Source organism: Capra hircus, chromosome 19, assembly GCF_001704415.2.
Source record: "Capra hircus breed San Clemente chromosome 19, ASM170441v1, whole genome shotgun sequence".
In the NCBI taxonomy this organism is placed as follows: domain Eukaryota; kingdom Metazoa; phylum Chordata; class Mammalia; order Artiodactyla; family Bovidae; genus Capra; species Capra hircus.
The window spans coordinates 54,803,882-54,815,682 of NC_030826.1; the positions used below are offsets into that span (position 1 = coordinate 54,803,882).

General features: G+C 57.0%; 2 protein-coding genes and 1 long non-coding RNA gene across 3 annotated transcripts; 1 reads left to right on the top strand and 2 right to left on the bottom strand.

The window, feature by feature from the left end:
• On the bottom strand, positions 593 to 4,784 carry ZACN (zinc activated ion channel). Its single transcript, XM_005694111.3, has 9 exons — positions 4,228 to 4,784; positions 4,025 to 4,149; positions 3,839 to 3,883; positions 3,588 to 3,694; positions 3,178 to 3,347; positions 2,264 to 2,388; positions 1,945 to 2,152; positions 1,616 to 1,780; positions 593 to 983 (listed from the first exon to the last, which is right to left on the bottom strand). Exons 1-9 carry the CDS (start codon positions 4,319 to 4,321, stop codon positions 793 to 795), a joined length of 1,230 nt encoding a protein of 409 aa, XP_005694168.2. The 5' UTR covers positions 4,322 to 4,784; the 3' UTR covers positions 593 to 792.
• Positions 5,259 to 8,559, bottom strand: GALR2 (galanin receptor 2). Its single transcript, XM_018063766.1, is given in 3 exon segments — positions 5,259 to 5,699; positions 5,702 to 6,381; positions 7,671 to 8,559. Coding segments are annotated over 3 exon segments (1,146 nt in total). The 5' UTR covers positions 8,039 to 8,559; the 3' UTR covers positions 5,259 to 5,601.
• On the top strand, positions 9,422 to 11,249 carry LOC108638195. Its single transcript, XR_001919629.1, has 3 exons — positions 9,422 to 9,803; positions 9,919 to 10,056; positions 11,155 to 11,249. It is a non-coding gene; the product is annotated as an uncharacterized LOC108638195 (long non-coding RNA).

Genomic DNA, 11,801 nt, shown 5'->3' on the forward strand with positions numbered 1-11,801 from the left:
TGTCACCCTGACCACAGCCTGCAGCAGCCACAGGATGGCTTCAAGATGAGAAGGACAGAGAAGGGAGACAGAGGTCTGTGCCCACAGCTGCCTTGCGGGACGGGAGGAGGAGGGCTGAGTAGCCCTGCGTCCAGGCCAGCTCGGGACTGGGGTGGTGAATGCCCTTCAGCCCAGGCCTGAGGTTCAGGCTCAGAGGAGCAGGCCACACTGCAGCCCCAGGCCCTGCAGAAAAGCAAGGAGGCTGGACTGCTCTCAGACTCAGTGCAGAGAATGCCTGCCCCATTCCCACAGTCCTGCTGCCTGGGGGGTTCTGTCCCCAAGGTGCGCCCGGTGGCTGGAGTAGAAGTGCCCTCCCTGCCCTCTGAGCACTCGGCCGGAGCTCACAGGAGGGATCCTGACCATCCCGGGCCTGTCTCGGGGACTCCAGTGCTCCTGGCCCGGGGCTAAGCGGCAGCGGTTGCCGAAGGAGCAGTTAGGCAGTGTGTGGGGACGGGGGGACCAGCGGACAGTGGTGAGACAGTCTGGAGCAGAGCGGGGCTCAGGGACGTGAGATGGGGCCCCACCTACTCCAACAAAAGTGAACAGCGGAGCGTGACAGAGACAGACCCCAGAGGCGCCCTTGCCCTGGGGTGATGTGTTTATTCCACACTCCTTGCTTACGTGCTAACAAGAAGGAGAGCTTGGGGTGGCCGGGGGTCCTCCAGGCTGAGGGAAGAGAGTCCACCTCCCTCCCCCTCCAGAGGCCCCGTCACAGCCCTCGCCCCCCAGGTCTGCAGCCCTGGGCCTTGCCCGTTACAGCCTGGGCTGCCCGCCGTGGGGTGCGGCTGCTCCAGGGGCGGGTTCCGACTTGCATGTCGCCCACATCCAGAGCACAATGAAGATGATCTGGCTACACGCCACCCCTGCCACATACACATGGAAGAAGATGTGGTCAGCAGCCTCCGCCCAGCTCCTTCGGGACCCCTTCCGTGCTCCAGGGGCTTCTGTGTGGGCAGGAAGAGTGAAAGAAGACAGACTGCACGCTCTGCGTGTGCACAAGGGTGAGCCCCAGAGGGTGCTAGTCTGCCCCCCCTCATCACATTCACAGCTAAGGAACATTCGGGTCTGGCCCCTTTTAGATCATCGTGAGTTGAAGAAATGCCCCCTGAGAGAGGCTGTGCAAGGCACAGGGTTATCCTGTGCTAAGTCACTTCAGTTGTGTCCGACTCTTTGTGACCCCGTGGACTGTAGCCTGCCAGGCTCCTCTGTCCACGGGATTCTCCGGGCAAGAATACTGGAGTGGGTTGCCATACTCTCCTCCAGGGGGTCTTCCCGACCCAGGGATTGAACCCATGTCTCTTAAGTCTCCTGCATTGGCAGACGGGCTCTATATCCCTAGTGCCACCTGGGAAGCCTAGAGAGTCTGAAGTCACTGGGCCTTAGGGAGGCTGATTCTGCTCCCTGCTCCAGACCTGCTGCTTGTGAGCACAGCCATGGTGGAGGCCGGGCAGCAGAGCTGGCCGAGGTGGGTGCAGGAACCTCTAAGGAGCCCGGTGACCTGCAGCCCCAGTCTGCCAGCTCTGCCCCTAGGCCTCCTCCTCCACCCCCCCAGGAAGGGGCCCCAGCCCCTGCCCACCTTCAGGGTTAGGCCCTGGCTTCCCGCGGTTGTGCTGCTCCCCATTCAGCGCTGGAATGGGGCTGTCCTCTGCCCTGAGGTTGCCCTGGGCCAGGAGCCCGGTCAACAGCACAGTCTCGGTGGTGCTGACAAAGAGCAGCAGCAGCAGGATGGTGAAGTAGTAAACTGGAGACGGGGTGGAGAAGAGCGGTCAGGAGCCAGGCCTGGCCTTGCGGGCCCCGGGACCTGAGCAGAGGCACCCTGGCTCCGGTGACAGCAGGCAGAGGCAGAGTGAGACAGGCCCAGCACAGAGCAGCCCGGCCCCAGGCCAGGCGAGGGCAGGGCCTTACCTAGCAGGGGGTTGCAGGAGGAGGAGCTGGGCAGGGCCTGTATCAGGGAGGAGTGGAAGACGAGGTAGCTCAGAAGCAGGGTCACCTTGTAGGCGATGCGCTCAGTGTGGAGGGGCAGCAGCCCCCCGCACAGGTCAGCCAGCAGCAGCGCCTCCCCAGGGACCAGGAGCGTTAAGATGGCCTTTAGCGCTGTGTTCTGCAGGCGCAACTGGAAGGAAGACAGGGTGTTCCAGGGAGTGGGCATAGAAGGGTGAGGTCATGGCCTCTGACTGCATCCCCAACGCCCCCCTCAGCCCTCAGTAGCCACCTCCCAACTCACCGTCACCTGGAAGCAGGGTACCAGGTGCTGGGATGGGATTTCGGTTTTCAGATCCTGAACCACGAACTCCCTCTTGACACTCACAATCTCGTTCACCGCGTGGACCTGGAACTCCAGCTCCCTCACTGAAGGGGGAGGGGTGAGAATGGTGAACTCAGAAAGGAATACCCTGTGCCTGCATCTTTCTTGGCAGTAGGGGCAGGGACGGACTGGAGCCCAGGGATGATGGAGCCCTCTGATGATTGCTGGGGGCAGACTTGGAAGCTGGTCTGTCCAAGGGCTTTCCAAACTGATTTTGCAATACCCCAAGTTTTCTCCACTTAGAAGAAGGGCCATCTCAGATTCATAAAATGAATTTTCATTGTAAAAATAAACGCACTTTGCACCACTTCACAGAGGGGCGGGGGACATGGTCACAAACTCACTCACTGGTATATCATCTCACACCTGAAATACTAGGATTCGTGGGGCGGCAGCTGTGGTATTTCCCAGAGGGGAGGGATGGAAGGGAAGGTGGGACTACTCTGCTGAGTTGAACATCACATGCTGGGTTTGTGGGATAATCAGTGGGTGGCTACACCTTCAGGATGTTTTCAGGAGTGAGGCTGCAGCAGCCTGCGCCTCTGGGCTGGACACAAGTGGGCAGTTCAGCCCTGGCTGTTGGCCCAGAACTGTTGCTCTGGGGGTGAGAGAAGAAGACTGGAGGGGCCCACAGCCTACAGCAGGGGAGGACCGGGAGATGTGGCCGCTATTTGAGTAGGACGTACGGAGTGAAAGAAGCGTGCCCAGCTCCCCTAAGCCAGGGGGTGGACGGGTGTGAACACAGGCCCGGTCCCCCAGGTCAGGTGTTTGCTGGGGGCCGGAGGCTTCCCCTCCCCTCTCCCCTCATCCCCCATCTCCTGTCTTGTCAGCACCGGTGTTGCTGAAAGCGAAGAAGGTGAGGTGGCAGTCACTCTGGTCCCTAGGGAAGTGGAAGAGCTCAAAGTCGCAGTTGGTCTCCGTGGTGAGGGCCAGGTAGAACTCGATGTGGCCGTCCCCGTCTACGCGGGCCTGCGGATTCTTGTCCTGCCAGTTCACCCAGAGGCTGCAGAGGGACAGGCACCCCTCAGAAGGGGGAGGAGGGGGGACCCCAGCATGTTCCCAGCTGCTGTGCACTGCCCTCGAGGTTCTGGAAGCTGGGGCAGCATAGTGCACAGGAGTCGTGTCAGTGGTCTGGCGGGGCCACCAGGAGGGGGATATTCAGTAAGAGGACCTCCCAGCTCCAGATGAGTAGAGAAGGCTGCGCCTGGCCTGTGCCAGGGAAAACAACCCCCGCCTCACTTACGCCTCCCGAACAGTGAGTCTCGGCATCCAGAGCACGTCCCAGGGCAGCATGATTGGGTTCTGCTGGTGCCCAGTTGAATTCAAGGCCAGGCGTGTGTTCAGCCAGGACTGGGGACACAAGGGTGCTACTAAGGCTCCCACTCTCCGTGTATATGTGCCCCTGGGCTTAGCAGGTTGACAAAGGCCAGTACTTCTGTGCTGGACTCAAGGGGTCTCTCCCCTCCTCAGCCTCCACCCACCATGGATGCTCACCAGCCGAAGCAGCAATGTGGAGGACACCGTGTACCGAAGGATGTCCTGTGGTGGTGGGGGGGAACAGTGTGTCACCTCGGGGGTGGGCGCTGTGGCAAGAAGGCCAGAGACCCCCGCGTTCATGAGGCTGAGCCCTGTTCCATCTCCAGCTCAGCACTTGGGCTCCCGGGCCCTCAGGACACTCACCACGTTAAACACATTGGACACAAACACCTGCACATCGACCACCAGGGGCTTGCTTCCGTTGTTTGGAATCTGGATGGGATCCGGAACCTCCTGGGGTGAGTTGAGGTTGGAGAAGGATGGCCAGTCTGAAGGGTGGAGGTCGAGGTCACCCTGTGCCTTGGGACCCAAATCCCAAAGCTCAAGGCCTTATGCTCTCTACCTACCAAATGCCGGCGCGTTAAAGCCCTGCTGCTGAGCCAAAGGCTGAGTGGTTCCAAGCCCGAGGAAGGTGAGATGGAGCAGGAGCCGCAGGACCATCTTGAGAGGCTATGTGGAGGGACTGGATGGAGCAGCAGCGCCTAGGCTACAACCTCTATTTCAGTCACTTCTCTGGGGGACTGGGCAGTCAGTTGGAGGCAGCTGTTCTGTGCAACAACCCTGGAGCCTCAGACTTGGCACACCTGCACCCCAGGTTCCGCAAACACCGAAAGACAAAGCTCAGGACCCAGCCCCGCCCAACTTGCATCTACCCAGGCTTTCAGGCCCCTGCTCCATTTCCACCACCTGGAACCAGTTTTCACATTCAAGACTCGCCAAGCAGACGAGACAAGCATGGGACCCCTGCCTAAACACACACACACCTTTCCCTGACAAGGTCCTTCCAATCTGGGCAGGTCCAACCTGTGTTTCCACAGCAGGCACCTGCTTGGCTAAGCTCCCAAACCCTTACCACAGTGCTCTGTGCCCAGCCATGTGAAGGTGGCACACCCTTGAGGGTTTCCCTGCCTCTCCTCAAACAACTAATTTCATGTCATGTCAAAGGCCTTGGCTCAAGGACTCCAGAAGTGGGGCAAACCTGGAACAGCTAGAGGCTTGTTCTGCTCCCCGCAGGATTCTCAGGCTGCCCCAGGCCAGCAGTGCCTTAGAAATACCTCTGTGCACCCTGAAGCAGGACCGATGGCTGTGGGGGTGACTTTCCTAACCTAAGGATAAACCTGCCCTGGAGACCAGATCCCAGACAGCTGCAGGGAGGGAAGGAAACAAGGGCTGAAGGTGGTTAGGCGCTGGTCTGGTTGGTGTGACTCCATAGAGCCTCAGGGAGCTGGCAACAGGCGAGGACCGGCCACACGCCTGTGCGCAAATGCTAATGGGAACACACACAGTGTCCTGGTCTGCCAAGTGTGTCATCAGCTGACTTACCCAGTGTGCTCTGACAGCGTGTGTGCTGCTCACTGGCAGCTGCTGTTTTCTCCATCTACATACACCTGGGGCGTCCAGATGGCCACGTGGAAAGAGCCTTAGGTCCTCACACGCTCCTCAGTATCCATTAGGGATTTCTAGGCGGATTTTAACTCTGCTGCCTTCGGTGCAGGCCCCTCTCTTGTACTCATCCATCCAGAGCTCCCCGGGAAGTCCCAGAGGCTTCTCACCACGGAGCCTGGGGCCCCTGAGACAGGCAGAGACAGCGCGCCACAGCACATGGAATAGTTTGCGCGTTTTATTAACAAATGAAATTCCCTCCACGATCCCGCAACCTCTGACTCCAATCTTTCAACACCCAAGCATACCCACTAAGTGCCCTCAGGTCAAATTAACTGTCAAGATGCCTTTGGGGGGCCTTTGGGTCCCTCCAGCACAGGTCCGGGACGTGGCTGGATGACTGGCTGGGGAGAGGCGCCGGCACAGGGGCAGAGTGCCCGGCGGCCTCGCTCACGTGCGTCAGGTCAGTGGACTCACGCTCCAGCACGCTGCCGCCATGGGGGCCCCGGGGCGCGACGCACACGCGGCCTGAGGCTCTGCGCGGGGCGCGGCGCAGCAGGCCGGCGCAGATCTCTCGGAAACCCTTGCGGAAGTGCTTGGAGATGAGAGCGTAGACGATGGGGTTGACGCAGGAGTTGGCATAGGAGACCAGGTGCGAGAGGATGCGTAGCGCGTAAGTGGCGCGCGTAAGAGGGAAGTGGCCGAACCACACGCAGAGGATCAGCGCGTGGTGAGGCATCCAGCAGAGGCAGAAGAGCGCGGCCACGATGATGATCATGCGTGTCACCTTACGCTTGGCGCGCCGGGCGCCCGAGCCGGCGGCCGCCGGGTCGACGGCGCGCCAGAGGTAGCGCAAGGTGCGCGCGTAGGTCAGGCCGAGCACCAGGACCGGCAGCAGATAGCTGACGACGAAGGTGCAGAGGTCCATGGCGCGGCGGCGCGGCGCGCTCCACGCCGGGTGGCATACGGTCAGGTTGGCTAACCGGGACTGGCGATAGTAACTCAGGTACGGCCCGGAGAAGAGCAGCGAGAGCCCCCAGACGAGACCGATGGCCGCCATCGCGTTGCGAGGCGTGCGCAGCTCGCGGGAGTGCAGTGGATAGCGGATGGCCAGATACCTGCGGGTCAGGCCAGAAAGCGAGACGTCGGATGAGCCAGCAGGATTCGCGGGAGCCGGGCCGGACCCCTCCACCTCGAGTCCCACACTCACCGTCCGGGAAGTTCTCTAGCGCAGCGTAACGCCGCACAAGCCCCAGAGGGCGACACCGAGCATCCCATCCCATCCCGAACACCCTCAGCTGCGCCCACCCGTGGGGCGGGAAAGGCTACTCATTTGTTCTTTCTGAGACTACGACCACTGTCAGACTCCACCCGGGCTGGCACCCCCAAGATTAAACCGGCTTCGGGGCTCTGGCAGGCTGTGATTACTCACCAGTGATGTTGCCCCCAGAGGTAGGACTCAGGCACGTTGAGGCTCTAAGAGAGAGCCTGGAGACACCTCAGGCAAGGTACAGAGGGGATTTCTTAGAGCACTCGACGCTAGCCTATCGGAACTGACACACTTAGTGCTCAGTGGAACTGGGGGGGAGGGTGCTTGGTGCATGGGGAATGTGGCTTGCCTCCTTGACCTCCTTGCCTGTCCAGGGAAGGAACGTGAGGACGGAGGGGGCCAGGGAGGTAGCAGTCAGACCAGGATTCCCGCCCCAGGAATCATCCCGGTGTCCTTCCAAGCTTCAGCATTCAGGGGGACCGTTGGGCCCACTCCTCTCCTGCCCTTGACTCCAGGCCTGTTGGTAGGGCGCAGAGGTGGGGTGGGGTAGGGTGGGACCAACCTAGGGCCCCTAGGGCGCGCTTGCTTGGAGTTTGGCGTGGGCCCTCGCAAAGGACCCAGATTCTGCAGTCAGAGCCAGAGTAAACTGTGCCGAGCAAACTGTGGTTTGGAGGCCAGCGAGGTGGAGGTGCCTGGGCTTGACGAGAGGAGACAGAGCGCTGGCTTCAGGCACGGGATTATAGGATAGGCCACTCAGCGAATCGCTTATAAACCCAGTTTGGTCTGTAAACTGGGCACAGCAATCCTTCCTGTCCCAGCCTCCCAAGGGGCCTTGACCCTCAGATGAAACTCAGCATGGGAAAACGCTTCAAACCCGGAAAGGCTTTATCAGACAGGAAGGGCTGAAGAGCTGAGGCCCTGAGTCCCTGAGGAGGCACCTAACAGAGGGACACCAAGGTCTCCCATTCTTCTTCCTCGTTTTCCTCCGACACACCTGCTTGTCTTTTACTCCCTCCTGGTGCCCCTTCCTTCCTAGCCTTCTCTCTCTCCTCTCTGCACATCTCTCCTTGACCCTCAAGTCCAGCCCCCTTCCTCAGCTCCAGCCTGCGTGCGCGACCCCCTGGGACGCCAGCTCACCGGTCCAGGGAGACGGCGGCCAGCGTGAAGCTGCTGGCGTGCATGGTGAGGAAGATGAGGAAGTGCACCGCCTTGCAAAGCAGCGATCCGAACACCCAGTCGTCCAGGGTGTAGATGGTGGCTTGGAAGGGCACGCAGCACACGATGAAACACAGGTCGGCCACGCCCAGGTTGAGGATGAACAGGTTGGTCGTGCTGACCGCCTGGCCACCGCGAAGCAGCACGGCCAGCACCAGTGCGTTGCCTACGGTGCCCACGAGGAAGATGAGCGCAAAGAGCGTGGGCACGATGACCGCCTCAGGCTGCCAGCTGCCCCCGCCTCCCGCCTCGCCCGTGTCCTCGGTGTCCAGGCCACCCGAGCCATTCATGGTGTCGCTGCCTCGGGGCTGCCTGGGCTCCGGCAGCCGTCTGGGTCCTGGCGAGCGCGCAGCTCTGGGGGCTCCAGCCGCTGCAGTGCCCGGCGCGACTCGGCGGAGCTGCGAGCGGAGTGATCTCCGTGGCTGGGGCAGGAGAAGGGGGTGCGCGGGGATCAAGGGGAGGAGCGAGCCGCCGAAGGGGGGGCTGATCCCGCTGGCGGGCGACCGCGCCGGGGGAAGGGCTGCCCAGGGGCCCCGGCGCGCCCTGGCCAAGGCACAAGCAGCCCACCCCGGGGTCGAGGCCGAGTGCCTTCCTGCTCCCTGGCCCTCCGGCTTCGTCGGCGCGCTCCAGCCTCAGGCTTCGAGCTGTGCGGAGCTGTGCAACGAACCGACCTCCAGGGCAGACGCCGGAGGGACCGACCGCCGGGACCTGTGGGCGCGCCTCTGTGCTTCTCTGCAGGCTGGCGGGCGCGCCGGACCTTCCGGGGCAGGCTGGGAGGCGTCCTCCAGAGAGTTCCAGGTGCCCCCTAAAGTGTGGAGGTGGGGGTGACGAGGAGTGGGGGCGGATTGGGCGGGGGGCTGCGGTTTTCCCGGCGTGGGGTGCCATTGCCGCGTGCTCCACGCCTCTTCCCGCTTTTAATTCCCAGGAGCATCGCACCTCACAGGAACCCCAGGAAACAGACGAGGGAAAGGTGGAAGGATTTCGTTCCCTTTTCTCCCGCACTGAGCGTTTCCCACTCCAGTTCAGTCCAGTAAAAGTTGACTGAGCGTCTCCTGTGTGTCAGGCTCGGTTCCCAGCTCCCTGCCTCCGTTTCCTCAATATTACAATATGGGCTAATAACACCTTCTAGAGGGCTCTGATGAAAATGGGAGATGTGTGAGACCTGAGGCCAGTTGGTAAAATCTGAATGAATCAAACTCTTCTTCTCTTTTTCCTTACTCTATCCAGATATCCAACAAGGGGAAATAAAAAGGAAACACAAACAGCAGAACTGAGACTTCTCCAGTGCTCCTGTAGTTAAGATTCCACACCAGTGCAGGCAGCCAGGGTCACGGAACTCAGATCCCGCATGCCACATCCAAGAGGGGCACAGCCAAACTAAACAAACACGCCACAGCAGAGTTATTGATATGCATCAGCAGCATTTTCTGAGATAGCCAGGAGGATGTTTATTTATGATGTTGACATGGTGGTGGTTTAGCTGCAAAGTCGTGTCTGACCCTTTGTGACCCCATGGACTGTAGCCTCTGTCCATGGGATTCTGCAGGCAAGAATACTGGAGTGGGTTGCCATTTCCTTCTCCAGGGGATCTTCCCGACCCAGGAATTGAACCCAAGTCTCCTGCATTGCAGGCAGATGATTTACCAACTGAGCTATGAGGGAAGCCCCTCAGATAGATGTTGACATACTAAGCATCAAAAGTTTGTGACCTAAAAAAAAAAACAAAAAAACTTTGTGACCTGGAATCATGACTGTTTCTATATAACTTTAAAATTGGGTTTGAACATCACCACCTTCTGTAGCTTAACCTCTGCTTCACCTTTCCTTGCCCTGTTCCTTGTTGTTCAGTCACTAACTCGTGTCTCATCTTTTGTGACCCATGGACTGTAGCCCACCAGGCTCCTCTAGCTGTTGGATTTTCCAGGCAAGACTACTGGAGTGGGTTGCCATTTCCTTCTCCAATCCTGTTCCTGGGGTCCTAGTCAAAAACTTCCTTTTTCCACTTCCCCTCACCCAGAACCTCAGCCTCAGGAGCCCAGCTGCTTGCTCCTCTCGGTAAGAAAACCTTATTTACACCTCTGCCCTACCTACTTATTCATGGATTAGGAAGATAGTAACCATTCATTTTTCTGAGATGCTTGCCATTCATTTATTCAATACACATTTATAGAGCACCTACTCATTTCCGGGCACTGTTCTGGGTCCTCGGGATTTACCAGTGAGATCTACGAAGATCAAGGCCCTTCGTGAGCTTCCTTTCTAGCAGAGGAGAGAGACAATAAATGTAACTCAAGTTATTAATCAGTTGGTAAGTACTTGCAGGAAAAGTAAATTATAGAGTGAGGGGAATAGGAGTATTGGAGTGGTGATGATGGTGCAATTGAAAATGGGGTGGTGCAGACCTCATTAAGAAGGTAACATTTAAGCAAAGACTTGGATGAGTAGAGGGGGCTAGCCTAGCTGATATCTAAGGAACTTGAATTCCAGATAGAACAGCCAGTGCAAAGGCCCTAAAGCAGGAGTGTGTCTGTGTCCCTAACCAAGGAGGGGGTATGGCTTCAGTTGAATGAACAAGGAGATTGGCAGGAGAGAACATGAGAGGAATAGCGTGCAGGATTTTTTCCATTGTGAGGAAGGCTTCTAGTCTGAGTAAAAAGAGAAGCCATGGCAGTTTTGACTAGAGGACTAACATTGATCTGCCTTAAAAAAAAAAAAAAAGGCTTTATTGAAATAGAATTCACACACCATGGAATTTACTCATATACAGTGTTTATTTGCTTTTTAGTATAGTCACTAAGTTGTGCAAATACCACAATCAATCTTGGGACATTTTTGCTCCTGCCAAAAGAAATCACCTCAACCCTAGCCCACCATTCTTTCTGTCACTATGTATACAGTCTCTTTTCCAGCCACCCATGGGATTTTCCAGGCCATTTTCTCTCCCAGGGGCTCTTCCCTACTCAGGGATTGAACCCAAGTCTCTTGAGTCTTGTGCTTTGCAGACAGATTCTTTACACTTGAGCCTTTAGGGAAGCTCTAAAAGGTTCTTGCTGTCAGTTAATTACAGGTTGGAGTTTCTGGAAGGGCATTTGCTTTTCTTGATAAGCGCTCCTACACTAGCCCTGAACTTTCCTCGAGCTTCTCTTCCCCACTTGAATCTGTAGCTTTACCTGTTCCAGACACTTTATATGAATGAAATCACACATGTGACCTCTTGTGTATAACTTCTTTCACTTAGCCTAATGTTTTCAAGATTCATCTGTGATGTATCAGTACTTCATTCCTTTTTACGGCCAAATAGTGTCCCATTGTGTAATAATTACATTTTGTTTATCCAATTCATTTGTTGATAGACATTTAGGAGACTTTCTTTTTTTTTTCCCTTTTTTTCCCACTGGCCATGTAGGATCTCACTTCCCTAACCAGAGATGATTGAACCAGTGCCCCCTGCTGGTTCAGGGCAGGAAGTTCAGAGTCTTAACTACTGGACTGCCAGGGAAGTCCCAGACTGACTTTTTTTTAAAAAATTATTATTTATTTTTTTACTTTGCTGACAAAGGTCTGTCTAGTCAAAGCTATGGTTTTTCCAGTAGTCATGTATGGATGTGAGAGTTGGACTATAAAGAAAGCTGAGTGCCAAAGAATTGATGCTTTTGAACTGTGGTGTTGGAGAAGACTCTCGAGAGTCCCTTGGACTGCAAGGAGATCCAACCAGTCCATCCTAAAGGAAATCAGTCCTGAATATTCATTGGAAGGACTGATGCTGAAGCTGAAGCTCCAATACTTTGGCCACCTGATGCGAAGAACTGGAAAAGACCCTGATGCTGGGAAAGACTGAAGGCAGGAGGAGAAGGGGATGACAGAGGATGAGGCTGATACATGGCATTGCCGACTCGATGGACATGAGTTTGAGTAAGCTTCGGGAGTTGGTGATGGACAGGGAGGCCTGGTGTGCTTCAGTCCATGGGGTCGCAGAGTCGGACCCGACTGAGCGACTGAACTGATAATTTATTTTTTAATTAAAAAAAAAAAAACTTTGGCCATATTGTATGG

Excerpts from the sequence above, each read along its gene's own strand:
- ZACN (XM_005694111.3), bottom strand. The coding sequence starts at position 4,321 with ATGGTCCTGCGGCTCCTGCTCCATCTCACCTTCCTCGGGCTTGGAACC. Across the intron at positions 3,348-3,587 it reads AGACTCACTGTTCGGGAGGC|CCTCTGGGTGAACTGGCAGG; the intron begins GTAAGTGAGGCG and ends GTCCCTCTGCAG. Across the intron at positions 1,781-1,944 it reads CTCCTGCAACCCCCTGCTAG|TTTACTACTTCACCATCCTG; the intron begins GTAAGGCCCTGC and ends CCCCGTCTCCAG.